General features: G+C 54.2%; 4 protein-coding genes across 10 annotated transcripts in view; 1 reads left to right on the top strand and 3 right to left on the bottom strand.

The window, feature by feature from the left end:
- Positions 1-2,085: 2,085 nt before the first annotated feature.
- Positions 2,086-7,454, top strand: SHMT2 (serine hydroxymethyltransferase 2 (mitochondrial)). Its single transcript, XM_012651975.1, has 12 exons — positions 2,086-2,312; positions 3,344-3,541; positions 4,024-4,103; positions 4,271-4,471; positions 4,777-4,858; positions 4,968-5,090; positions 5,218-5,357; positions 5,706-5,871; positions 6,098-6,197; positions 6,283-6,438; positions 6,539-6,646; positions 6,769-7,454. The coding sequence occupies exons 1-12, from the start codon at positions 2,196-2,198 to the stop codon at positions 6,894-6,896; spliced, it is 1,599 nt and encodes a 532-aa protein (XP_012507429.1). The 5' UTR covers positions 2,086-2,195; the 3' UTR covers positions 6,897-7,454.
- Positions 7,455-7,510: 56 nt separating this feature from the next.
- On the bottom strand, positions 7,511-9,652 carry NDUFA4L2 (NADH dehydrogenase (ubiquinone) 1 alpha subcomplex, 4-like 2). Its single transcript, XM_012651987.1, has 4 exons — positions 9,563-9,652; positions 9,138-9,226; positions 8,272-8,332; positions 7,511-8,148 (listed from the first exon to the last, which is right to left on the bottom strand). Exons 1-4 carry the CDS (start codon positions 9,617-9,619, stop codon positions 8,092-8,094), a joined length of 264 nt encoding a protein of 87 aa, XP_012507441.1. The 5' UTR covers positions 9,620-9,652; the 3' UTR covers positions 7,511-8,091.
- Positions 9,653-16,338: 6,686 nt separating this feature from the next.
- STAC3 (SH3 and cysteine rich domain 3) lies at positions 16,339-23,108 on the bottom strand. Of its 3 annotated transcripts, XM_012652000.1 has the most exons (12): positions 22,911-23,108; positions 22,118-22,184; positions 21,582-21,849; positions 21,259-21,356; positions 20,977-21,049; positions 19,977-20,074; positions 17,964-18,030; positions 17,754-17,803; positions 17,412-17,497; positions 17,171-17,222; positions 16,947-17,084; positions 16,339-16,779 (listed from the first exon to the last, which is right to left on the bottom strand). In XM_012652000.1, exons 2-12 carry the CDS (start codon positions 22,181-22,183, stop codon positions 16,681-16,683), a joined length of 1,095 nt encoding a protein of 364 aa, XP_012507454.1. In that variant the 5' UTR covers position 22,184; positions 22,911-23,108; the 3' UTR covers positions 16,339-16,680. The 3 variants fall into 3 exon arrangements, with proteins under 3 accessions (XP_012507454.1, XP_012507463.1, XP_012507473.1); XM_012652009.1 differs by lacking the exon at positions 22,118-22,184; XM_012652019.1 differs by lacking the exons at positions 21,259-21,356; positions 21,582-21,849; positions 22,118-22,184.
- A 2,521-nt stretch (positions 23,109-25,629) lies between these two features.
- R3HDM2 (R3H domain containing 2) overlaps positions 25,630-26,159 on the bottom strand; it is a 109,565-nt gene continuing 109,035 nt past the window's right edge. For all 5 annotated transcript variants that reach the window (XM_012652033.1, XM_012652052.1, XM_012652066.1 and 2 more), the window contains one exon: positions 25,630-26,016. In XM_012652033.1, the coding sequence (XP_012507487.1) occupies positions 25,676-26,016 (341 nt within the window). In that variant the 3' untranslated portion in view covers positions 25,630-25,675. The remainder of the gene's footprint in view (positions 26,017-26,159) is intronic.

Here is a 26,159-nt window from a genome sequence, read left to right on the forward strand (position 1 = left end):
CCCCCCGACCCTGGCCCGGGCGTTAATTGGCTGCGGCTTCATTAGCAGTTCTCAGCTCAGCCGCCCCCCTCCCCTTGGGACCCCTGATAGGCGTGAGAGAGGGGGTGCAGACAAGCTGAGGCACAGAGAAACTCCTCGTCTTCAGCCTTCCTTAGCCTTGAGTCCTGGGCCAAGGTGCCCGCTGGGAGAGGGCAGTGTTCTCCAGGGGACTGCCACAGGCTCCAGCCCCAAACCCAGTCAGAGACGGTGTGACCCAGACATACCTGGGAGTCAGCAAGCAGAAAAATATCTGCTGGCTGGCTGGATAACAGGATCAACTGAAAAGAGAAGGGAGACGAGGAGTGGTGGTTCTGGGTCAGAGATTAGAGAAAGAACTCCAAGGTCTCCTAACACCAGGCCTGTTGCTGGAAACACCGGAGAAAAGCTGAGACTAGAGAGTGGCAGTGAAGGAAGTGACAGCTAATGGGGGCACTTCTAAGGGCTAGTATGAGAGCCAGGTGGGAAGGACTGGAAGGAGCAAGTTAGCCTATCTAGGCCTCAGTTTCCTCACTCATGCAGCCATAGTAAAATACTGTGTGATGGGGATGAAAAGAGCCTTTGCATATGAACGTGCTCTGGGATGGATTGTCCTCCCCCTCTTCCTCTGACTCACAAACCTGCCTCCTCAGTGGCCATCTCTTCCTCTCCTTCTTCCTCCTCCCCCTCTTCCTCTTCCTTCTCTTTCTCTTGCTCCTCTTTCTCCTCCTGATACATCTGGACATCTGAGAGCAGAGTGAGGTGTCCCTGCCTGTTATTGCACTTGTCAAATTTTGTTTCTGGTACACCTCTTGATGTCCCAGCCATCAGTGAGTTCTTCATATATCTACAGGGTTATGGCATGCCTGGCATGGAGTGGGAGCTGATTATGTCTGATGAATGAAGGTATAATATTGCTATGTAAAGCGATGGTTCTCAAAACCACTGCTTATCAGAACCACTGAGGAGAGGTCTGGTTGTGTTGTCAGCATAAGTGGGGCAAATACCCACTCTTTGAGATCCATTGAATTAGAAACTCTGAGGAGGCCAGGCTGGCTCACACCTGTAATCCTAGCACTCTGGGAGGCCGCGGCGGGAGGATCACTTGAACTCAGGAGTTCGAGACCGCCTAGCGAGAGCGAGACCCAGTCTCTACTAAAAATAGAAAAAAATCAGCCAGGTATGGTGGTTTTCACCTGTAGTCCCACCTACTTGGGAGGCTGAGGCAGGAGGATCCCTTGAGCCCAGGAGTTTGAGGTTGCTGTGAACTAGGCTGACACCAAGGCACTCTAGCCTGGACAACAGAGCGAGACTCTGTCTCCAAAGCAACAACAAAAAACCCACACTTATATTTATATCATATTTTCCAACCCATCGTGGGTTGGGAACCTACTCCTGGAGAGGTCAATGTATCCCAACCCAAAAGGTTTTTTCCAGATAAAGTCAGGCTAAAAGCAAGATGCCTTCAGTCTGAAGGATCTATATCCCTGGGGGATATAAAGAGAGCTCACTGACTGCTGGGACATCAAGAAGTGAACAGGTAACAAAATGCAACAGGTGCAAAATCAAGAGGAGGCACCCCGCTCTGCTCCTAGATGTCTGAGGAGGAGGAGGAGATGGCCATGGAGAAGGCAGTTTTGTGAGTCAGAAGAAGAGGGGGAGGACAATCCATAGCAGAGCCTATTCACATACAAAGTCTCATTTCATCTCCACCACACACTATTTTATTATGGCTTTACAAGTGAGGAAACTGAGTCCCACATAGGCTGATTTGCTACTTAGTCCCAGAGCTGGAACTTTGAACTCAGGTCTCTCACCCTTCCAAACCAGGGTGCTTTCCAGTGCACCACAGTTCTCTATCTTGTATGGGAGTCTTCAGATCTCCCAGACAGCCTGATATAAAACGCTAGATTTTCAGGAGGCACCAAACAAACATTTGTCTAGGACAACCAACAGGGAAAAAAAAATCCCTGAAAAGCTTCAGAACAGTAAGGAGAAGCAGCAACACGGGAGTTCTTTTCTTTCAGGCAAGGACCTCTAACCCTGGGGCTACAGATGAGGAAATGAGGCGAAAAAAGGGGGAAAAAACTACAATTCCCTGAAGGCCACAAAGAGGTCACCACCACGCATGCGTGGGTCCCTCCCCTTGACTTTGGCTTCGCGGGTCGCGCTTCTCGCGCATGCGCCCTACGACCGGTCTTCTTCCGACAGCTTGCTACCCCAGGCCAGAGTTGGTGGCTGGACCCCTGCGACTTCGGGTTGCGATGCTGCCTTTCTCTTTGCTTTGGGCAGCTCCGGTAAGAATTGGGCTCCGGAGACTGGGTGACCAGTGGAAAGGAAGCCCTCCTCCTACCTTAGTTCCCATTCACAAATTCTGGGGTTTTCTTGGCTTTTCCACGCACGTGGCCTGGGGCCTCAGAGAGTGGACACGTAACTAGAGAATCTCTGAGACCCCTGGGAATGTGGGGTGAACTGGGGCCCCCTCCCCTCCCCATTCTGGCGATCAGATGCCTGAGGGCCTCGTGACCGCCTATTTCACGTGGCATTAGGGGAGAGGACTGGGCTGGGTGCCCGCGGACCCTGGGCTGGGGAACAAGCGGGGTCCTCGGCCCCGGACCCACAAGCTGAGCCTTTCCCGCCAGCTCTGTGGTGTACCGATGATGCAACCGAGTCCCACTGCTTGCATCAGGCAGGGGTCCTGCGGTAGTGTGGGCTGGAAGGAGGCGGAAAGGGGTGGGGGGTGGCAAAGAGGACAGGTTATGGATTTTGGCCGCCCTTCACACAGACGCCCTGCCCCCACAGCCCCCCACACCTCTTCCCCAGGGACTGTTAGAGGTCTCCCCTTCCACCTCCATTTCTCTGGAAGCCACCGGTACAGCCTGTGGCCTTAACCCCGCCGATTCAGCCTCTTCCCTGGACTGGGATATCAGTTTATGGAGGTCCTTCAGGAATGCCCTTTGGCTGGAGCCAAAGGGCATTCCTGTGGCTGGGGAGGTTCTGGAATGTCAGTGGCCCTCTCTGGAGTTTGGGAGACACAGACTTCTGGAGGACAAGCTTTGCCCTGTGGCTTCGCAGAATAGTTCACGGAGTGAGGTGGAGGGGGATTCTGAGATGAGGTGAATGGAGCAAATCAGAACCACCCCCTGGACATCGATCTCAGCCTTGGCTCTAGAACCGATTTTTGAAGGTGGAGGTGAAGGTGGTGAGAAGTGGAACAGGCTGGCTGGACAGACAGCTGGCTGCTCGGCAGAGCCAGAGGGCTTTATAAGCATGGCAGAGGGTGACTGGGAGACTATTTTCATTTGACCCTGGCTTTTCCTGCCTCCAGCCTCTGCGGAGATGTGGTCAGCTGGCCAGCATGGCCATTCGGGCTCAGCACAGCAAGGCAGCCCAGACGCAGACTGGGGAAGGAACCAGGGGCTGGACAGGCCAGGAGAGTCTTTCGGACAGTGACCCTGAGATGTGGGAGCTGCTACAGAAGGAGAAGGACAGGCAGTGTCGTGGCCTGGAGCTCATTGCCTCAGAGGTGGGATCTGGGGAGAGAGGGTAGGGGTTGGGCCACCATGGGTGCAGCAAGTAACAAGTCATCTTACTGATATTTCTCCAGATCTTCCTTTCAGACTCAGAGCCTTACTATTGGCCCTTATCTCCCTTTCTTTTTACTGTCCTCTGAAGCAAAGGCAGGGCCAAGCCAGTTTATGGAGTTGGGACTTTAGGGAGCTTCCAGGGCCCCTACAGTCTTGTCTGGTCCCTTCCTCCCAAGAGGAAAGAGGAGCCCAGAAGCACAAGTTTGAGTGGGCAGGTGGTCTTGCTGAGGACATTCCTCATGGCACCTGGGTTTCTAAGAATGCTGCCTCTGGCCCTGCCCCAGGCCTGGAACCCTGAGTGAACAGAGCTTTCTGCGGAGCTTGGCTCCCCCTTACAGCCTGTGGGGCTCTGGAAGGGTGGGGCTGTGGGAGTCCAGGGGAAGGGGCTCAACACCTTCTGACATTGCCCCCCCCACCCCAGAACTTCTGCAGCCGAGCTGCGCTGGAGGCCCTGGGGTCCTGTCTGAACAACAAGTACTCGGAGGGTTATCCTGGCAAGAGGTGAGGGCCAGGCACCAGAGGGCTGGAGGGCAACATCAGGGATGGTGCTCTCGGTGGGGAAACCTACCTGTACCCCCCTGGTGTTTACTGAGGAGTGTCCTTGCCAATCCTTTGCTGCTGGTTGTGAGGCCTTTCTCTGTGCCCTATGTACCCCTCTCCCATGGCAGATATTACGGGGGAACAGAGGTAGTGGACGAAATAGAGCTGCTGTGCCAGCGCCGGGCTCTGGAAGCCTTTGACCTGGATCCTGCGCAGTGGGGAGTCAACGTCCAGCCCTACTCTGGGTCCCCAGCCAATCTAGCCGCCTATACAGCCCTTCTGCAGCCTCACGACCGAATCATGGGGCTGGACCTGCCTGATGGGGGCCAGTGAGTATGGATGGGGTGGATGATGGACTTGGTGGGCAGTATTGGCGTGGGAAAGGAGTTATTTTTTGAATACCTGCTGTGGGCCACGTGGATGGAACAGGCTCTCCCTGTCCTGCATGTTACAGTCATGAGGAAGATGAGATCCCAGTAACACCAGTGCCCATCACAGAGTGGACATAGCAATGAGGTGGTGCATGCTAGGACCAGTGTTGTGGGGACAGAGGCCTGTGCAGCTTGGCAGGAAGGGAGTGGTTAAGTCTGGGTTTATTCCACTCTGAGGCCCACTACTTCCTCTCGCTTCCCAGCCTGACCCATGGCTACATGTCTGACGTCAAGCGGATCTCAGCCACATCCATCTTCTTCGAGTCCATGCCCTATAAGCTCAATGTGAGTGCTCCAGGGTGTGGGGAGGGGCTTGGCCCTCAGGGTCAAGGAGGAGAGTGGGCTGCCCGGCTTCCTTCTCAGGGCTTTAGCTGTTTTTCATCTGTCTGTCCAGCCCAAAACTGGCCTCATTGACTACGACCAGCTGGCACTGACTGCTCGACTCTTCCGACCCCGGCTCATCATAGCTGGCACCAGTGCCTATGCTCGCCTCATTGACTACGCCCGCATGAGAGAGGTTGGTGGGGGGCTGGAGTGCCAGGCACCTCCCCAGGGGGTGGCCGGGAGGTTTGGGAGGAGGGGCAGCCTTGGGTAGGCCTGTCCGGGCCCTGCCCAGGCTGAGGCCTATCTCTGTACCTGCCCAGGTGTGTGATGAGGTCAAGGCACACCTGCTGGCAGACATGGCTCACATCAGTGGCCTGGTGGCTGCTAAGGTGATCCCCTCACCTTTCAAGCATGCAGACATTGTCACCACCACCACTCACAAGACTCTTCGAGGGGCCAGGTCAGGATCCCCTGAGGTTGGGCCTTGCCTTTCCCCGCTTTCATGTTCTGCTCCCTGGGGCATAGTTGGGCTGAATCTGAGAGGAATTCGTTCCTACTGCAGCCCTGAAGACTCCTGCCCAGTCTGTGATGATTCTCCCTCTCTTGCCCATGGTGGCCATTCCCTGGCAGGGGATTTGGGGATGGACACGAGGGGCTGATGCCCCTACCACTGGCTTCCAGTGTGCAAGCCAACTGAGATGGACTCTGAGGTGGGCCCTTGGGGACCCAGGCCAGCCAGCTTCCTCTGCTTTCCCCATCCCCTGTCCTTATTTTCAGCTGGGATTCTGACCACCCACCTCCCACACAGGTCAGGACTCATCTTCTACCGGAAGGGGGTGCGGGCTGTGGACCCCAAGACTGGCCGGGAGATCCCTTACACATTTGAGGACCAAGTCAACTTTGCTGTGTTCCCATCCCTGCAGGGAGGCCCCCACAACCATGCCATTGCTGCAGTAGCTGTGGCCCTAAAGCAGGTTGGGGAGCCTGCCCTTGGGCGGTGGGTGGGGAACATCAGCCTGGAGGTTTAGACCCTGCAGCTTGCTAACTGATGCTGGGGCTAATGGAATGGAAAATGGAAATGCCAGGATGGGAGGGGTCAAGGCTGGGATCACAGAGTTACGCTGGAGGTGAAGGGGCAAGAGGGCAGGGCAGAGCTTGGGTCCAGGCCTAGGGTCACAGATGCTGCTGTCTCATCTCTAGGCCTGTACCCCCATGTTCCGGGAATACTCCCTGCAGGTTCTGAAGAATGCTCGGGCCATGGCTGACGCCCTACTACAGCGAGGCTACTCACTGGTATCCGGTGAGCCAGGGGATTGGGTGAGGGCCTCTGTAGCTTCAGGCAGAGGCCTGGGACTCACTTACTCCCCAGTTATTATCGCCCTTAGGTGGCACTGACAACCACCTGGTGCTGGTGGACCTGCGGCCCAAGGGCCTGGACGGAGCTCGGGCTGAGCGAGTGCTGGAGCTTGTATCTATCACTGCCAACAAGAACACTTGTCCTGGAGACCGAAGTGCCATCACACCTGGGGGCCTCCGGCTTGGTAAGACCTGGGGTTTGAGGAGAGAAGGGGGCCCCCACACTGGATAGCTGCCAGGTGGGTTTGGGCTATGCTAACCCTCCCTTTTCTGCCTCTCTGACAGGGGCCCCAGCCTTGACCTCTCGACAGTTCCGTGAGGATGACTTCCGGAGAGTTGTAGACTTTATAGATGAAGGAGTCAACATTGGCTTGGAGGTGAAGAACAAGACAGGTGAGTGGGGCAAGAAAGACCCTCATGCCAGCCAGTTCCCACTCACTGTCTGCCCCATCCCCCAGCTCATCTCACTGCCTTCCCTAGAGCTCTGACCACTTGTTTTTCTTACCCCTCTCTAGCCAAACTCCAGGATTTCAAATCCTTCCTGCTCAAGGACCCAGAAACTAGCCAGCGTCTGGCTGAGCTCAGGCAGCAGGTAGAGCTGTTTGCCAGGGCCTTCCCCATGCCTGGTTTTGATGAGCACTGAAGACACCTGGGAAATGAGGCCCACAGACTGGACGTTACTCTCCTGCCCCACCTGGGCCAGCGGAGGGAAGGGAAAGGAAAGCCTTTCTGGTTTTTCATGGAGGAGGGAAGGCCTCCCACTTAGGGCAAGAGCCAAGTATAGTCCCCTTCCCAGAATTTGTAGCTGAGAAGATTTTTTTTTTTTTTTAGTAATAAGATTTAGAAGGAAGGCCCAAGAGCTCTGTGCTCTAACCCTCTGCCATTGTCATCGCAGCGTTTCAGACTCCTGCTCTTTTTTGGGCAGGGGGAGTACCTTTCTGAGCCAGTGGAAGGGGTGGGTAGGCACCCTCCTTCCTGTTTTTATCTAATAAAATGCCAACCTGTCCTCAGTTTCTATTACTGTGGGAGGGGTCCCCTGGGCTAAGCAGTGATTCATCTCCCTCACGTGTGCCTCCTTTCCTCCCACGACCACAAGGACCCCGGGGGCTGCAGCCTCCTCTCTCTGTCTCTGATCAGAGCCAACACCAGACGTGATTAACAGGCGCAGCAAATTCAATTTGTTAAATGAAATTGTATTTTGCCCACGGCTGCTTCTGTTTGATCCCAGGGGACAAAAGGGAGCAAGGGAGGGGAGGAGTGGGGAGCACAGGGGGAGGCCCAGGTGTGAGGTGAAGGAGGCAGCAGCCTTGGGCAGGGGAGGAGCAAGCGGCCTCTCTGGAAGCAAAGTGCCCCATCCTGGGCAGGCCCGGCTGCCTGAGACAGCCTGAGTTGAGCGGTGCCGCCCCTGGGCTGGCGCCCGAAGCCTAGGCTAATGTGGGGCCCGCCACGTCGTCGCTTGGCACTCAGAGGCCTCTGCTTCCTGCTGGCTCACGTTAGCCACGCTCAACACGTAGCCTGTGCCACGCCCTGTGAGGCCTGGGTAGAAGGGCAGAGGGGCTGTCTTGGACCCTTTGGGTCGACCCCTGCTGCTGCCTTCCCTCCTGATGCCTCCTCCTCCACGTGGGACTCCAGCCAAGGGTCAAAGGTGCTTCCGCTGCTGGGAGCAAGGGAGGGTGGGGGTGGAGCTGCCTCCCCTCTGCGTGGGAACGCGGCCTGGGTAAGCAGGAGCTGGCCAGGGTGGCCAGACTGAGGCCTTGGAGTCTGAGGGGAGGAGTGGAAGAAATGAGCGGGCTGGCAGGTCGGCCGTGGTTTACATGGAACTTGCAGCCCAGCCTGGCTTAGAAGTCTGGTCTGTCCTTCTTCAGCTTCTTATAGTCCGTGGAGACAGCAAGGAACTAAGAGGGCGGTGGAGGGGAGGTCGCACTGAGCACCCCAAGCCTCCCTTTGCTGCTAGTGTGGGAGGGGTGGGGCCAGGGACCAGGAGATGGGGGAGCAAACCTAGAGCCACCCGGAGGTACCTTGTATTGGTCAGTGGGGCTCAGGCGATTCCAGGGCTCCGGGTTGTTCTTTCGGTCCCAGCTGTGGAGTGGGAGGGGGAGAGTTAAGGTCTTCTCCCTGGAAGCCAGGACTCTGGAACCCAGTGACCCCAAGCTCCAGCCAGGGTCCCTGGCCCCACCTCAGTACCCCTCCCCATCTCTGTCTTCTACCCTGGGGGGCCTATTTCCCAGATACTGACAGGGGAAGGGTCATGTTAGTGGGTGCTGACAAGGAATACTACAAGAAGCCTGTCACCATTGTCAGTACCAGGCAACAAACTGACAATCCAGCTTGGGGACTCCCTCTCGCTCCCTACAGGGTCAGGAGTGTTTGTGGGAATCAGGCAGAGATCTCGAGGGGCTGGGATTTCGGCGATGCGCCTCAAATTCCAATAATGCCATGGGTGGTGCGCCTTTCCCTTCCCAGAGGACCCACCGCTCCTGCCACCTCTGGCCAGGGGTGAAGTCTCTGTACCACCCTGGGTACCAACAGTACCCCCAGCAGCTCACCCAGCCACACCCCCAGTGCTCTGGTGTGGACACGAGGTACCCAAAAGCCTGAGGCCACCAGCAGAGCCATGTGGCCATGGTAACCAGGCCAGGAGCTGCACAGTTCCAAGTCGTGAGCCACAGAGGAGTGAGTGGCCAGGTGGGCTGGGGGGAAGGGGAGGGTCTGCCAGGTCAGCAGCAAACTCTAGCTCTGACAGGCCAGTGGTAGAGTTGGAGGTGCATGGCCTGGAGATCCCCTCTAGAGCCACCCATTCCTACCATTCCTGAGAGGTGCCTGCATTCCCACCCCACCTTGCCCCATCAAGGACCCCTGCCAGCATCCCAAGCCAGGCCTTTACCAGACGTCAGGGCTGCGCAGGGCCAGTCGTAGCAAGTAGAGCGCAGCGCTGCCCATGCCCAAGCCAATGAAGCCGATCATCGGGATGAGCTGCGGGAAGACAGAGGACACTTTCAGCCTTTCAGCTCCCTCCCTGCAGTTCCCAGTAGCGCTTTACAGCTTTTCTCCACCCCTGTCTGCTGGCACTCCCTCCCCTCTGGAAGAGGGGACCTGGAACTTCCTACAACCGTATTTTCTGCTGTGGTCTCCCTCGCCCTACAGTGAACCCCCGTCCAAGGTGGTTGAGGGACATGCTGGTATATTGCAGGGATAGATTGGGGGCAACCTGGGGGAAGATTGGGAGTGTTGAGGGCTCTGGAGGATTTGGAGGGCAGCGCAGCGAGAGAGTTAGGATTTAGAATCTGTGGCTCTGAGGACTGAACTCACCGCTGGATGCCTTTTGATCTGCCGGTAGAAGCGGGCCCCAAGACTGGTTCCTGCCATATCGCCTCTCCAGTGTCTGGCCTCTCCAGCGGCTTGGTCTCTCTCTCCTCCTGGGGTCCCGCCCCCCGCTGGGGAGGGAGGGATCAGCCCAGCCCAGCCCAGCCCAGCCTGGCCCAGCCCTGCAGCCCGCTGCTTCAGACTCATCCCACTCTCACTTAGCTGGCTTCCACCCTCAGTTCCCGGCCCAAAGCCAGAAGGGGAGCTTTTGGGGAGCCAAGAGGTTTCTGTTCTCTGACTCTCCTCCAGATACCTGTACCTGGCCCAAAGACACCGTCATATTTGGGCTTTGGGCCTTACTGGCACAGGACCCAGAAACTGATTGAAGAGGTATCCAGATGTGGGAGGAGGGGTGGCCATGGGACAGGCAAACAGACAGACCCCCAGCAAAATGTACCTGTGGAATGTTCAGAGGTGGAACCAGGAGGTGCCAGGGACCAGTGAGGGCATGTGTAGCACTTCTCTGACACCCCTAGAGCCATCCAGGAACTAGCAGGTCCTGAGGCTCTTGGTTCTGCCCCCCTCCACAGTGCAGTGAAAGGAGGAGGACAGCCCCACATCACTAAAGCTGCCCCAGTCCCTCTTGGCCTGAGCTGGCCCTCCAGGTTGTGGCTGGACTGGAATAGTGGTGGGAGGCTGGAAGAAACAGGTGTATCTTCATTCCTAGTTAGGATAGAATAAGTCAGTTGTTGCAGTTTGGGGCTTTGAGGGACTTGCTGGGGTAGGGGTGAAGGTGCAGCCCCTCAAGGAGGCCACCCTCTGCCTCTGGCTGTGGAATGGAGGAAGAGAATGGAGAGGGGGAGTTGAGATGGAAAAAATGTTGAAGTAGGAAAGAAAACAAGACACAGAGACCAAACTGCCTCTCGTTCCTCAGCCAACTCTGGTGCACATTAGGCTGCCAGGGTGGGAAGGTTCACAGCTTCAGTCTTTGGGGAATTGGGGTCTTAGGGATGCAGGAGCCGAGCCCTATCCGCCTCTCCCCACTCCACACTGACCTCCACCGCCACCCTCCTGCATCCCGCCGCATCCTGCCCCTCTGTCCCTTCTCCCCCAGAGCCCGCCCTGGGGAGGGCGCGGATAGGGGCGAGCAGTGCACCCGCCGCTGGGCCCCTTGGGTACAGGGAGGGAGAGGGCCCTTCCTGGAGGCCCCCTCCCTTTCCCGCGTGCTGATACCTCCTCCGCCCCCTGCACTGACAAGCGCGGCTGTAATTAGGCTGCGGGGTCCCAGGCTCTCCGCCTCCCTCCGGCGGATAATGAGATAAAGTGTCAGAGACTCCGGTGAGAACAAAGAGACAGAGACTCGCCGCGTTGTGTGTGGGGGGCGGGGGAGGGGGCTGACGGGATGTCAGAGCCTCCAGCTACGCAGAGCCCTCCCTGAGCGCCTGCACCTCCAGGGCTCGGCAGGGAGGGCGTGTCCTGTCACCTGTGCACCCTGGCCCTCTAGTCTCTGGGACTAAAAATCAATCCCAGAGCTCGAGCTAGCGGCCGCACAGCTGGGCTGCACATCTGGTTCTCTGTGGCACAGCTGGAGAGCCAGGACTCAGGGAGGGACGCCTGGCCCTTGTGCCCGCCCGCCTCCCTGTGCCCTTTCTTCTGAGTTCTGGTGACCTCGGCCTAGCGTGTCCCAGACCCTCTGTCCCACTCCTTTCCTAGAGCCACGGCTATTTCTCCAGGCTGGGCCTCGGTCTCGCAACCGAGCTACAAAATTGCATTACTGCTTCTGCTCCTGCCTCCCCGCGACTCCTTGACCCTTCACCTGCTTCTGGTCCCTGTCTCTGTGAGTTTGTTTCTAAGCCGCGTCCCATCTTTTGTACCCGTCTCTGGACCGTGGCCTCTGGGGCCGATCTGGGACACACGACTCCTTGGGTTCCAGATCTCATCTCTCCTGCTCCCCGCACTTGCCCACCACAAGGACTCAGGCCACGCTAGCCAGCGGGATGAGGGACCGCAGGAGTCATTAGCCTCAGATTAGGCACAGCGGAGAGTCCCGCTGGGACCGGACTCTGAGCACCAAACCGCACCAGGACTCTAATGCTGGCACAGGCGGCGCAGCGAGTCAAACGCAGCTGGGCTCCGCGCTGCCCGAGGGTTGCGGGGGCCGTGCACGCGGGCGCTCCCTGGAGACCGAGCAGCACCCAAGCTCGCGAAAGAGGCTTCGGGCGCCCCCTGTGGGGCGGCACCGGCCCTGCACTCCCGGCATTTGGGCAGGTGAGTCCGTGCCTGTAAGGGTCGATTCACGCCTATCATTCAGGCCACTTCCGCCTCCCGCCGCCGAGGCGGTGGGTCCTGCAGCCTCCACTCTTCTGGTGTGAGGTGGGGCGGGAGGGCGGAGAGCAGACGCGGAAGCTTCTGCCTCGCCAGCCACAGGCAGAACCCAGGGTTCAGGCTGGCTCCTCTCGCGGAGCTGGGCGGCCTCAGATGCCTGGAGCTTCATCTCAGCTCTGGGGCTGCAGGTCTCTAGGCTGTCTTACGTCTTCTGACTCGGCCTGCCCCAGCCTCTGGCTTCCCTTCTTTCTGCCTCTTTCTTCTTCAGGCCATCTATTTGTCTGTCTGTCTCTCTGTCTCTGGCTGTCTCTCTGGGTATGTCTATGTCTCTCTATTCCTTATCATTCTGGCTGTGTTTTTCTGGCTCTCCCTCTGTTCCTCTCTCTACATGGCTTTGTCCCTCTCATCTGTGTCTCTGTGTCTGTCTCTCCATCCCTCTGTATCTCTCTACCTCCCCGTGTCTCTCTTTACAAATGCCTCTCTTTGTCTCCCCCATACCCTATTTCCCAGCTCTATTTCTATTCTCTGGTTTGCTGACCCTGAGGAGCTGCAGGAGTCCAACAGGACAGCCCAGGGACACCTCGGGGTACTGCCCCGGGTCCTCCTCCTGGTCACCTCCACCTGCCTGTCACCTGGGCGCAGCCTTGGTCTTCCCGCTGTAGCTGTGGGACATGGCGGGGGCGCCTGGGAGGTAAGACACAGTACCCAGCATCTGCTCGGCAGCCCCGGGGCCCCTGACCCCCTCTGCCGCTATTAAGGGCGCCAGGTCCAGAGGCTCCAAGATGATCATGATTGCATCAGCCAGACAGAAGCGGAGCTGGGAGCTGCGCGGCGAGCGAGCAAGCAAGACAAAGACTCCCGCGCCATCTGTTTATGCAAAGCGCTCTCCGCCCGGGACGCGGGTGTCTCCCCGCCTGGCCCGGCTCCGGGCACAGGGTCATGAGCCCGCTCCCACCCGGCGCTCCCGCCGCGCCTTGGCTTTTCCTCTCCCCAGCACCCAGAGGGGCCGCGGGGTGAGCAGAACAGGGAGGGGGCGGGGGTGTTGATGTGATTGGAGCGGACGCGGCTGTTTCTTCAATAATGGATGGAGATGATGCGGACGGCGGAGCCGAGCCGGCCCGGAGAGGAGAGAGGAATAAAAATGGGGAAAGGAAGGAGTGGGGGCGGGAGACTCACCCAGGCGCGCGGGCGCGTCACACTGTCATTCGGATACACGCCACCGCGCGGCTCACACCCAGGCACACGCCCACGCACTGTCACTGAGACACACACACCTGCAGGCAGAAAACAACACACACTCACCAGTGGCTCTTCCTTATTTTCACACATACACAGTCCTGCAAGCAGAGACACACGCAACGCCCCCATGTGGGGCACACCCAGGCGTGCAGAGAGCACAGACACGTAGACACACCAAAGCACATGAGCACACCCAGAAACCTAGACACCCTGGGGCTTAGACACACAGAAATCATAGAGATGGGGGCTAGGGAGCAGGGAATGGACAAAGCCGACATTGTCACACTCAGAGGCACACACACAGGGGCACAGACTCCAGCATACACCTGGGGCTTTGATAGACATACCTCACCCAGGGCACACACGACACACACATACCACACACCAGGGGTACAGACACCCATAATTGCTAGGAGCACAGAGAGCCCTGACGACCCACACCCACTCAGAGGCTCACACGTATGCAGGAACTGCCATCAGTGCCCTGCGGGGTGGAGTGTGGCAGAGAGGTCGTCAGGGTCTCTGAAGCAGACCTTGTTAGCCGAACAGTATAATGAGGTTGCGGTGACAGGAGACGCCGGGGGCCGTGGACTCAGAGACCTGTGGCCCCCACTTGACTGCCAGCAAGCTTCCTTCCCTGCCTCAAGGGCAGGTGCAGCCACCTTGGCCACCCCCCCCCCAGCAGTATACCCAGCAGTTCTCAACAGCCCCAACTCTTAGCAGTTTGGCAGAGGGGGAGCCATAAGAGGAACACCGGGGCTGCACTAGGAGAATCCTTGGTCCCCAACATGGCTGATGGTGGAGGTTTAAGAGAGGGTCACTCTGTACCCTCCCTTGTCCCCCATACTGCCAATCTTCTGACTTCAAGGCTCTCCCTTTTTTGCCAAGAGTGGGGTGGGCAGTGAAGGGAGTTGAGGTGGTGCAGGTTGTGTCTTGTACCCTAGTACACCGGCCCTTCTTCCATCTGTTTTCAATTCAGTCTGCTCCTTGGCCCAGACTTATGACCTTTGCAGCATGTGGCAGTATCATCCATCACCCAGGCGGCCGCTTGTGGGATGGAGGGTGCTGGGGGCTCACACCCGGTGGCCACCACCCCTTCTCCTTGGACCTGCTCTATGGCCAGTGAGCTAGGGCTCAACAGTCTTAGCGAGTACTGAGGGGAGGCCATGACCATGGGGCTCAATTGCAACACACTGGGCCTTGTGCCCCCACTCTTGGTACCCCAGTACCCCTCCTTCGAGCTCAGCACAGCCTGGCTCCCCGCTCCTCCCGCCTCCCTTCTCTCGGGCCCTTTGCTTAATTTCCTATTAACTGCTGATAAATCCAATTAAACCGCCACTCTAATTAGGGACAGCTGCCGGCTCGGTGAGGCTAGGGAGGGGGGCGCCCCCCGAGCGTAGGGGGAGAACATCCTCTCTCCCTGCTCCTCAGCACCGGCACCCCGCACACCAACATCGCCGCCCAATGAGCCAGTAAATTGGTTTTGCTTCAGCATTGTGGGGGGCTCTCTCGAGGATCTGGGGGGCTCCGAGATTTTGAGTCCCTCAGACCTTGATGAACAGAGGCGACTCGAGCACTCGCAGTCCCTCCTCCCACATATTTGTGGTAGGCAGATCCCAAGGAAGGATGGGGGCAAAACGCTTGATGTGTGTGGTTGGCGTGTGTGTTTGTGTGTGTGTGTGTGTGTGTGTGTGTGTGTGTGCGCTCGCGCGCGAGCGCGCGGGCTTGTAATCTACCCCTATTCCAGCCCAGTTGCGATTCAAGGAGGTCTTCCTTTTTGACCCCGCAGCTACTCCTCAGGCGTCCGGGACAGTGAAGGGCAAAGGGAACAGAGAACCGAACCCGGTTCCGCAGTCTTCTTGTGTGTGTTTCCCTACCCCCATCACACCTCAGCCTTCTGGAAGGAAGGCGGGTGCGCCCGTCCTGGGCCCTCCTCTTCCCCAGCCCAGCTGAGCCTCTGCCCTCCCCCCGCCAGCAGCAGATGGTGCCTGGACTCCCGCTGCCAACCTTGCTAGGCGGTGCCAACCTCAGTCCTGGCAGACAACGGGCAGACAAGAGGAGCTCCTGGCTAGCCAGGCCGACCCTCCCCCACCCGCCAGGAAGCTCAAGACCCTCTGCCTGCTCCACTCCAGCGACTACCCCAGCCTGCCTCTCACTGGTCCACTCCCAGGTCCCCAAACTCCTCGTCTCCTTCTGCCCCCTTCCCCACACCTTCCGGCTCCTCGCCACCTGCCGCCCTGACCGGGGCCGGCATATTTGCATATTTGCATACGCAAATAATAACATTTGCATACAGCGCCCCGCAGGGCGGTCTCCGCGAGAGCCCGTTAGCTGTCTGCCCTGCGTCCTCACTCTGTACCTGTCGGAAAGGGCTGGGGCAGGGGCAGCGCGGGAGGGGTTAGGCCCCCCGGCCTAGCTAGCTCAGTTCCCAGAGGACTTGAGGAAGTGTTGCCATGGAGACGGCACGCACCCCACCCCCTCCCAGGCCTAGGGTCTCGGGCTTGGTGTCTCTGGTCCTCTCCCCTTACCCACCCTCCACTCCCTCCCTATCCCTCGCTCTCCAACCGAGATCTTGCATCGCCCCCTGGCGGCTTAGCTCGGCGCTGAGCCAGGTTCGTAAATGCAAGAGGCTGCGGGCGGCTAAATCACCAAGAGCTAGGAGGACCTACCCTGCTACGCGATCCTGCTCCCAGCGGCAGGGGCTCAGAGGCCGAGGCTCTAGTCCGGCTCCCCTTTCTTCACTGACAACAGAGGCCTCGCCTGGCAGACGCACCTGTCTTCCCTTCTCCCACCACTTTCAGCCCAGATGGGTCTCAAGTTACCAGATAGTAGTGAGGTAGGATAGCTGGGGAGGATACTCCACCCCTCTGCAGGCCCTCTCTTTGCCCCCAATTAAAGAACAACTTTTCTTGGCCTGGCACTGTAGTTCACGTCTGTAATCCCAGCACTTTCAGAGGTCGAGGCGGGAGGATCACTTGAGGTCAAGAGAGACCAGCCCGGGCAAAAAAGCGAGACCCTGTCTCTACATTAAAAAAAAAAAAAAAATTAACGGCGTGGTGGCTTTTGCCTGTAGTCCCAGCTACGCGAGAGGATCACCTGATCGCCTGAGCCCAGGAGTTCAAGGTTACAATGAGCTATATGATTGCACCATTGCACTCCAGCCTGGGTGACGGAGTGAGATTTTGTCTCGAAAAAAAAAAAAAACCCCAAAGAACAACTTTTCTAACTTTTGTCAAAACTTTAGTAAATTCGCAACATCCGACAGTTAGCCCCTGCCACCCCTTTCCCCCCACCTCCCCGCCCCACTCCTCCTAGTGAGCTATTTTCTCTTTCCAGCTCTTGGGGTTTCCGGTGCGGGCTGCTTTAGGCATCCGAGACCCAAGGCCGGGGTAGGGGGTGGGAACCAGTCCCTTTCCAGAAGCCCGGTCAGGCTCTGGCGGGCCTTTCCACCTCTCCCCTACCCGGCAGTCCGGTTGCTTTAGCCCTTTTCCTCCCCAACCTCCACTGGGCCCGCCCAGAATGGGGGCAAGGGTGTCTCCCGCCAGCGGGCGCCTGCACTCCTAAATCTCCTCCAGGAAGTCGGCGGGGAACAGCCCCATCTTGCGGCCGGTGTAGACCTTGACGTAGCCACCGGCTTCATCTCCTTTCTGCACCACGATCTAGCGGATTAAAAGATTAAGGGGAAAGAAAGAAATCAAGGGAAAAGATAGAAGAGAGCAGGGGAAACCGGGGTTAGAGAGGTGCATTTTAGCCTCATTGATGGATAAGATCTCCAAGGAATGTGGTCAGCATTCAGGCCTGGGATTGGGTTGGGGCACCAGGCTACCTGGTCCTTCTTGAGTGTGATCTGCCCTATCTCGCGGTTCCCCACGAAGGATCTCGTTACGCGGTGCACACGTTCTCCAGCCCGGACCCGAATGATGAAATTTGGAGGGAAAAACCCGACCTTCTCCCCGATTTTCCCCTGGGGAAGATAGGGAGAATCAATCTCTCAATCTTAGGTTCTAGACTCAACTCATATCCCACCCTGGCCCCAGCCATTTCTCTTACCCGCCACCACTCCTCATTGGAGTCATCAATGACTGTAATCTTTTCTCCTGGCCTGGGAGAGGAAGGGAGGGGCCTCAGAGATTTAGGGGACTCACTCACATACCAGGTCCCTAACTGTGCCCCGGGTCCAGCCCCAATAGGCTCCAAGTCATGAGTCTCCCCCTTTGTCCTTTCCCATAGGGAGCCCAGTTCGCCCCTCTTACTCCACAGTAAACCTACCCCACCCCCCAAGGCCTCTCACGGAAAATCCAGATCGTCCTTCTCCAGGGCTTTGAACCGGTAGAGAGCCACAAAATAATGAGACTGCTGGAAGCCAGGCTGCTTGTGCTGGGGGTGAAAGGAGGTGATTAGTCTCAGGGCTCCTCTACCCCATACTGAAGGGCAGGAGTCCAAGGCAGGAGCATTCTCCAGACACACTACATCCAACTCTCTTCCAGGTCCCTGAACGGAGAGGAGTTTATTGGTTGTGGGTGTGTGTTGGGAACCCAAGGAGTAAGTGTGAGCTTCTGCTGAGGCTATGAGTGGTGTCAGACCTGGGTTGGGGAGAGGACTTGGGGTCCTTGCAGGGAGGAAAGATTCTCACTTTGTCATCAGGTGTCTTCTTCTCAGCCTTCTTATCTCCTTCAGGGTTTCCTGGGATGGGGAACACCAATAAATTGTCTGGTTCCTGGAGGGCAGTCCTCATTCTTTTACCTATCTGTAAAAGGGCCTGTCCTGTCCTTTTCTCCTCCACCCCCCATGCCACAGCTGAGCCCCTGATCCTACTCCATCTCTGTAGCTAGGTGACACTCACCATCCTGGGGTTTGCCTTCTTCTGGTCTGGCCGACTCTGGCTCCTCCTCCATCATGGCTGCTAGAGGCTGGAGGGGGCAGCAGAGTTAGGGAGATTCTGTCTTGGGAAACCATGCTTGCCCTGGCTTTCTACAGTCACGTCAGGGAACTACAGAATAATGAGATCTCAGGGTTGGAAGAAACCTGGGAGGAAATATCTAGAACAACCACCTGCCTAATGCAGGGACTTCCTCTAAAATATCCAGGCAGGTGGGTCACCCACATTGTGCTTGAATGTAGCTAATGACAAGGAGTTCACTACCTTATGAAGTAACCCTATGCAATTTTGGGGCAATTCCCTACATTAAGCCTATGTCAGTCTCCCTGTAACTTTTAGTTATTAGTCCTGATTTGCCCTCTGCAGCAATAAATGTAAAGTGAATATGGTCCCTTTAAATATCTGAGGACAGCTGACATGTCTCTATTTCTTTTTAATCATTCTTCTCTAATCATTCTTAGTCCATTCAAATCATCCCCATGATCCTTCACTATACCATCTGCCTTTAAAAATACTCCAGCGTGTAAGAGAAAAATGGGCAGTTTTTATAATTTCTTTAAAAGAATAGAATCCGAAGAAGGAAGGAGAATAATTTTAATAAAATTTTTAAAAACAAAAAAAATTTAAAAAAGAATAGAACCCAAGAGTGTGCTAGCCCTTCTAGAAGGAGCCAAATCACACTGCTAGTCCCTTAAAAGTCATAGTTCACTCCATAGAAATTCCTAATCTGTGTCCAACCTCCATATCAACTACTTTGAGGCCAGATCTCTAGTTCTATTTTTGTGCAGTTGATATTTTTTATCCAAGAATAGATAGGTACATTTTCCTTATGAAATTTCAAATTATTAATATTAGTTTTGGCCTTTTCTTCTAGTCTGTAAGAGTTTTAAATATATTATTCAGTATATAAGTTTTTCCTCCTACCTTTCCCATAAACTTAATATACCATTTATATCTTCTTTTACATCAGTGAGAAAAATGTCCATAGGTGAAGACCATGGACCAAATTATAAGGCATCAGAAATATCCCTCTAGCTGGACACTCCCTAAAGCACCTGGACTCTTTGGGTATGCCATTCAACCAATTTTAAGAATCCATCTAACTGTAACCATCATCCATCCTAGTTCATCTGGTTGTCCAGAAAGACATAAGAATACTCTAACAGGCCCAGTGGCTCATGCCTGTAATTCCAGCACTTTGGGAGGCTGAGGCAGAAGGATTGCTTGAGGTCAGGAGTTCAAGATTAGCCTAGGCAGCACAGTGAGACCCCGTCTCTACAAAAAATGAAAAAATTAGCCAGGAGAGGTGGTGCACGCCTATAGTCCCAGTTACTTGGGAGGCTGAGTTGGGATTGCTTGGGCCCAGGAGGTTGGTTACAGCAAGCTATGATTGCACCACTACACTTCAGCCTGGGCAATAAAAGAGACCCTGTCTCTAAAAAGAAAAAAAAAAGAATACTCTAACAAATTTCTGAATGCAAGTCTATGGCATTACCAACCTAGTAACCCTATTACAAAGGGAAATTGCTCTTGGCCAATAGCTTTGTGCTTCAGTTTCATCATCTGTAAGATAAATGGGTCAGACTAGATGATCTTCATGGACCCTTTCATGGCTCTAGAATTCTCTGATCACTTAGCATGACAAGTTCTCTTCCCCAAATCCAAAAGCATAGGTCTTGCCTCTGCCACTCAGCACTGCCAAGGGCCCAGGGACTAGTTTTCAGGTGGTTGTGATGGTTAATCTGACAATCTCAGAAGGGAGTTGAGAAAACACATTCTATGGCAGGAGTTCTTAACCTGAGGCCCATGGTGAGCTGCAGCAGGTCCAAAACACCCTCTAAAACTGCAACGCAAAAATTTGTCTGTTGGGTTATGTGCAATTTTAATAGGATCCATAGCTTCTGTCATTCCAAAGGGGGAAATGACCTGCTCCATGGGGCCTCTGGGAGGGAACTCACTGGGAGGTATGGTGCTCACATTTTTCTTATCTGCCTGTCCCTTCTTCCGTTCCTTGTTTGCCATGATCACCCCAGTGCGCAGGGTTTCAAACACGGGGTCATTGCGATTGGCAGTAGCTAGTAGAATGGGTGGAGAAAGAAGACATTACTGGGGAGGCAGAGAAAGGCTTGGAGCAAAGAGAGAGACCTCCTAAGGAAGGCAGAGGTGGGATTGAGTATACGGATACCCATGCGGAAGTTTGGGGGGGCAAGGAGGGAGGATTAGGGAAGGGTCGGCTGGCCAATACCTAGGTCACCAATCTATAAAGGGCTCTAAAAACATCACTGGTGATGTAATGTGATGGAGAAAAATATTTACCAGAACTCCTTCCAGACAGTATTATATGATGTTGGAAAGACAACTTTGGTAAGTTGCTTGGGAGTTGGGGCATGATCTGAATCACTACTCTCTTTTTAAGGAGAATGGTCCCTTAAATGCTGGCTTTTGTTCTGCTGAGTGGCATGTACAAGCTGGGGTGCTACAACCAGCAGGTTCTTCTTTTATACCCATGCTCCTTACAGAGTTCAGCTTCTCCTCCAAATAAATGTTGGGCAAACTGCCAATGAATATGTTTTTAAGGGTTACCAAATTATGAATGTGTCCCAGATGCCCACAGCTCTTGTTCTGGCCCTGAGTCTGGTATGACTCTGCAACAAGGATTAGGACAGTCTAGAATCCTTGTTCTTGCTTAGAGATGGTTTTTCACATGAAGAACTTATATTTGAAGTTAGCAACTGAAGGTTTGAGTCTTGGCTCTACTCTTGCTAGCTCTATGTAGCTGCAGCTAAGTCTAATCTCCCCCCACTGTAAAACAGGGGAATATTGACTCTGTATCCAAATGGCTATAAAAATATTAAGTTGAGGGAGAATCATGGGAAATAGAGTGTTTCTGTTTCAGAATTTGGCTTCCAAAGCTAGAGGTGGCATGAAACCATCTCCAGGCTTGCCCATTCCCTCAGGTCCCGTAAGGGGCACTTACAGAGATCTTTGACACAAGCGTACTGCTGGTTGCTGTAGAGCGGGGAGCTATAGGCCCGATGGAAACCAGGGGGCTGTGGGATGGGATGGGAGGAAGCATTAGAGGTAGCAAGGTAGGTCCAGACCCCATCTCTCCCATGAGTGCTCACCCCTTCTCAGAGTAAGAGATGGGCTAAGAAAGAAACAACAAGGAAATGTATGGGATAACTGGAGGAGGGACCAGCAAGGGGGTAGCTGGCAACACATCCCCTCCCTTCTTTCTTGCTCCTCAGAGCCTACTCACGATCTTGCCGAAGCATCTCTGCATCTCCACATAGGACTGACAGTGTTCATGAATGTTGGTTTTGCAGTTCTTACAGCGAAGCCCAAATTTGTTGTTGACTTGGGAGAGGGGAAGAACGTTTGGGTAAGATTCTGGATTGCCCTTTTCCTTTGCACCACTGCTGCCACTCTAGCTCTTAGGTTCCCTTTCTGTCTGGTACCCTACTCTCTCGATCTCTAATGGAATTGTCTTAAGCCAAATCTAGCCACAGCCCAAACACTCTCCTAAACCTTCTCCCCCACCCGCTGCCTTCAACATCACACTCTCTCCACTTCATGACTCACGAACAATCATCCGGGCACAGACATCACAGAACTTTGGCTTCTTGAAGAAGTGATCTTTGAATTTGTGGGGCTTATCGTTGACAAGCTTAGGAGGTTCTGGGGGTGGTTCCTCCTCCTCCTCTTCTTCTTCCTCCTCTTCTTCATAGATGTAGTAGATGGGCCCACCCCCAGCTCCCACTGCCTCCCCATTGGCCTGGGGCTCTGGGGGAATCTCCATCTCCTTTGTCTCTGTAGACCCCTTCCTGAATAACTGCTTCAGCCGCTGTAGCTGAGGGAGGGAATGAAGGAAACCCAATGTTAAAAGGACTGTCACCCTCCCTAGAGTTGGTTGGGCTAAAGCTAATTGGACATTTTTGGAGCTTGGGGCAAGGAATGTGCCCCAAGATAAGGGGGTCCTGGGGGCTTCAGGTTCCGGCTAGCATCCTAACAATAAATGAGTCAGTCACACATAAGTGAGATCAATTAAAGCACTTTTCTTCAGGGGCTGTAATGACTTCCCAGTCCCCCACACCCGGTGGTCAGAGGCCCAGACTCACCCCACTTTGCCGAGTCTCTGCTGGCAAGGAGGGCTTAGGGGATGCCAGCACCTCCTTTTCTGTCATCCTGCAAGAGGTTGGACCCCATTATGAAATCTAATCCCTGACTGCCACTCTTCCCTCCCTTATTTCTGTCCCTCACAGTAGGGTGCTCCTTGAAGGGGAGGCCTTGGGAGAAATTTGGTCAGAGATCCTTTGGCAGCGTTTATGAACAGAAAGATTACATGAAGTTCCAAGAAAAAAGCCCAACAGATTAAAGAACTTCCCAGTCAGTTCCTCAAGCTGATACCCATCCTTTTACCCTGAGGGCAATCCCAGATTTACAGCCCCAACACAGTGCCCAAGACTGCATGGTTTAGGTATTTTCCTAGAGGTACTTTGTTTCTTCTGGAAATCTGTGGGCAATAGAGAGGTGACACACACATCTTTCCAGATCCCCTCTTTTCTAGAAATTTAGTGTGTGTCCCTGTGTGTACGCATGGAAGGATGGAGACATTTGTTCTCCCCTACTTCTTTCATGAGCCCTGGGGGCCCTGTGCCTAATTCTGTCCCAGCCTGCCTCAGGCCTCAGCTATTTTAAGTTTTCAGAGTAATATGAGCCTTCCCTTCCCTTACTATTCCATTCCCCTGATCCCACCCCCACCCCATGCTCCAATCCTAGTTCATCCTGGAGCAGAATAATAATTTCACTCCTAAAACCCAAACTACTCACAGACAAGGAGAGAAAAAGAGAAGCTGTATAGACTACAATTGTGGCAGCAGGAAATGGAAAGAGGATGAAGAGGCAACTTACGTTTGGGATTCCCTAGTCAGTCCACAGTCTATGGAGGGAAGTGGGAGGCCCTGGGGCCTCGATGGTGGTGCTGGGGAGGACTAGTCCTCTTCCTTGGGGGCTAAGCCCCCCCAGTACCCTCCGTACTCGCACCAGCTACCCAGACGCTATTTGTAGACCTCCTAGCCTCTTGCCTTGGTGTCAGAGCGAAATGACAGGCCTGGAGGAAAGTGGACAGCTGAGCAGCACAGCTGACACAGAGAAATTGGACACGGGGAGGTCTGAGGCAGGGCCGGACCCTAATTCCTCCCATCCCCCAGAGCTGCTGTTCCCTGATTCTTCACCTGTGGTAAGCAAGTCAGTGCTGGCTAAATTCAGGGAGGGACAGTTTCTGTTCATGCTTCACATTCATTCGAGAGGATTTCAGATGACTGAAAATCAAGATGAATTATAAACTTATTTCCCCATGGTACAAAAACTTCTCCAAGTCTACCCTCCCTGGACCTAGTGTAGGAACTAGACTTCGCAGCCATTGTCTTCTTATGGCCATGTGTTTATATACCCACAAGGATTGATCTAGGCTCAAAACTTTAGGCTAGGAAAGGGCTGGGAGCTGGAAAAATCAACTTGAACTCTCAGAGCTCCCCGATCAGCCTCACTAGATTGCTTTCTTACTCATGGGTTGTTGGAGGGTACCTTGTTATCTTGCAAGGGAGTGAAGAGTATGTAGTACTGCTTTGTTCCCTCCAGCAGTTCCGAGGTATCTTCCCCCTATTCCTCTAAAATCTCATCCTTAGGGTGAAGGGAATTGCCCAGGCAAAAAGATAGCCTGGGCCTTCCATCTAAGGGGCTCTAAGGAGTGAGAGTCTAATGACCAGGCAGAGATGGTCTAGTTAACACTGGACAGAAAGCTTTAGCTGCCACATAGGCAGTTTTTATCATTTGTAAGTAATGTCCCCTTCCCCATGAGAACTGAGAACTCTGAAAGGTAGGATGGCCAACCTCACACTTTCTCAACCCTTTTGATTCCCTCTCCCATCTCTGATGCCCCAGTATATAAACTGATGGTTTAAAGAGATAGATTGCATTCTTACAGGGATGAAGCCTTCCCCTACTTTTTGGACTGTGACATGGCTGAAAAAGGAGACACTCCCATCTCAGAGGAGAGCAATTTAGGGTGGTGATGTAGTGCTGCTTTGTCCCTTGTATCTGTAAGAAATAAAGGACTACTTGGAGGTTGGGTCAGACAAGCTCCTGAAAGAGCATGGTTTAGAGATACAGCTACCCAGACCTAAGAGATTTCCAGGACAATGTGCTTTGTCATTCTCACCCACTGCTCGTTTTTCTCTGTTTTTAAGGGGTGAGTGAGCTTTAAAAGGGGGTTTTGGATGGTTCTCAGTCTACAGACTCTTTCATGGCCCTATTCTGACAGGCTACAGAACAACAGGGCTAGCTTTGAGAAGCCCCAGATATAGGAAAAGTTCCATCTTGCAAGAAGGATGACTTCTGCTCTTCACCTTTCTTCAGCTGCACAGGACAGGGACTGCTGAGCACATGTGGATAGTACAGCATCTTGGCACTGGAAGTTCAGTTGATGTAGTTTTTATTGTAAGAAACATCCATTTCTGTTCCTGACAGGTAGAACCCAATCCTCTGGCTTTAGGATTAAAGAAAGGCCCAATTCCTCCATCCCTGAAGGGTTTTCAGATTAGATGGACAGGTATAAGCCCAGCATCTCAACCCAGTTCTGGACCTCATTCACCCCTCCTCCCCAGCTCAGCCAGAAGGGCCCTGGTCAATTCAAGTCTCTTATTTTATGGACACAGAGGTTTAGAGTAGTGATGTGGTCAATGAACCATAGTTAGTGGCAGAGCTGGGAGAGCCCCAAACCAAGGTCCCATTAGAGACTCAGTCATCTATCACAATTATGTACAGGGAGGAAGGTGGTATGGAGGGAACAGTGTTAGAAACAGTGTGCAAATGCTAGGGAAAGCCATACCAACCCACAAAAAACCCCTCCAACAGCTGTGGGGCTATACCTACCCAGGGTCTCCAACCTCCATCCACATCAGGGCGGCAACAGAGAAAGAGTGACTGATGTCCAGTGACAGATTTTTTTATATATTTAAAAACAAAACCAACCTCCCCCCAAATAACCCCCCAAACAAACAAAAAACCAGATTAAATAAAATTTACAGTGAATATACCCAGCAAACATCTGTATGTGCAATTAAATACTGTGTCTGTTACTGCAGCACAAATCTCAAACAAACAATATACAAGTGTTCTAGCGGATGGGGGGAGTCCCAAGTTTTAACTCTGTGAGGTTTGGGGGAAGACAAGTTGGGGGAAGTGAGAGAATGGGGAAATCAATTTTTTCTTAATTCTGTCCATATAAATATTCGTAAAGACCAAAAAAGGAAAGGAAGCTTGGGATGTTAAGGAAATAGGAGAATAGGGAAGTGTAGGACCCTCCCAATTCTACCTGACCAAAAAATAAGAAATTAATTTCATGGTGGGAGAAGAGATAAAAAATGATATTAAGAGGATGGGAAGGAGAGGGAAGCAGAGGGGGGACGAGGGAAAAAGGGGACTCATGGCAGGGGAGCAAGAAGGAGTCCAGTGCCAGAAGTTTCCATCTTCATCTGTTTCCATCCCTAATGTCTTAGGCTCCAGTTGAGTGTCATTCTCATTATTTCCTGCCTCTGTCCATGGTCTGTCAGGATCCCTCAACCCCCTCCACCCTGCCTCCGCCCCTACTGTGCCGGTCCCTTCCCCTCCTCCATTTATTGGGAGCTGGCTCGCTCCAGGATCCTCAGGTCATAGTTCTTTTTGGCCATTCGAAGTTTGAAGCGACTCACGGAGTTGTTGAGACGAAGGGAGGCATTTTGGGCAGCCAGGGGGCTGGGGAACACAGCCACGATGGTGTACAAGGCAGCGAGGTCCGAGTGGCGGCCATTCTCGGCAGTCCCACCGTTGTCACCCCCACCCCCACCGGGCAGCCCCTGAGCATCTTTGAGCCACTGGATCTTGGCACCGGACATGGCAAGCTGCGTGAAGAGTTTGTCCGCCTCAGTACGGGTGATGCCCTCAGGGAGATCTGTCACCTCCAGCACCCGCCCCAGGACTGGAAGGGGAGAGAGGACATGGTTGTGAAAGGAGTAGGGTAGGAAGAACGAAGAGTGCTCTGGCTGAGAAGTATCCACTGGCCAAGTCTGTAGATAATGTCTTCAAAAGCCTGGCCTTTCCCACTTAGCCCTTTCTTCCCCT

Source organism: Propithecus coquereli, unplaced genomic scaffold (assembly GCF_000956105.1).
Source record: "Propithecus coquereli isolate 6110/MARCELLA unplaced genomic scaffold, Pcoq_1.0 Scaffold111, whole genome shotgun sequence".
Classification (NCBI taxonomy): domain Eukaryota; kingdom Metazoa; phylum Chordata; class Mammalia; order Primates; family Indriidae; genus Propithecus; species Propithecus coquereli.

Bases quoted from the DNA above. Each gene is read 5' to 3' on its own strand.
- SHMT2 (XM_012651975.1), top strand. From the start codon at position 2,196: ATGCGCCCTACGACCGGTCTTCTTCCGACAGCTTGCTACCCCAGGCCA. The intron at 4,104-4,270 runs GTGAGGGCCAGG...CTCCCATGGCAG, and splicing joins GAGGGTTATCCTGGCAAGAG to ATATTACGGGGGAACAGAGG. The intron at 6,198-6,282 runs GTGAGCCAGGGG...TATCGCCCTTAG, and splicing joins AGGCTACTCACTGGTATCCG to GTGGCACTGACAACCACCTG.
- NDUFA4L2 (XM_012651987.1), bottom strand. From the start codon at position 9,619: ATGGCAGGAACCAGTCTTGGGGCCCGCTTCTACCGGCAGATCAAAAGG. The intron at 9,227-9,562 runs GTGAGTTCAGTC...GTCTTCCCGCAG, and splicing joins AGATCAAAAGGCATCCAGCG to CTCATCCCGATGATCGGCTT. The intron at 8,149-8,271 runs GTACCTCCGGGT...CCGCCCTCTTAG, and splicing joins GCCCCACTGACCAATACAAG to TTCCTTGCTGTCTCCACGGA.
- STAC3 (XM_012652000.1), bottom strand. From the start codon at position 22,183: ATGACAGAAAAGGAGGTGCTGGCATCCCCTAAGCCCTCCTTGCCAGCA. The intron at 21,357-21,581 runs GTGAGTCATGAA...CCCTCTCCCAAG, and splicing joins CTGTGCCCGGATGATTGTTC to TCAACAACAAATTTGGGCTT. The intron at 17,223-17,411 runs GTGAGAGGCCTT...TTCCTCTCCCAG, and splicing joins AAGGACGATCTGGATTTTCC to GCCAGGAGAAAAGATTACAG.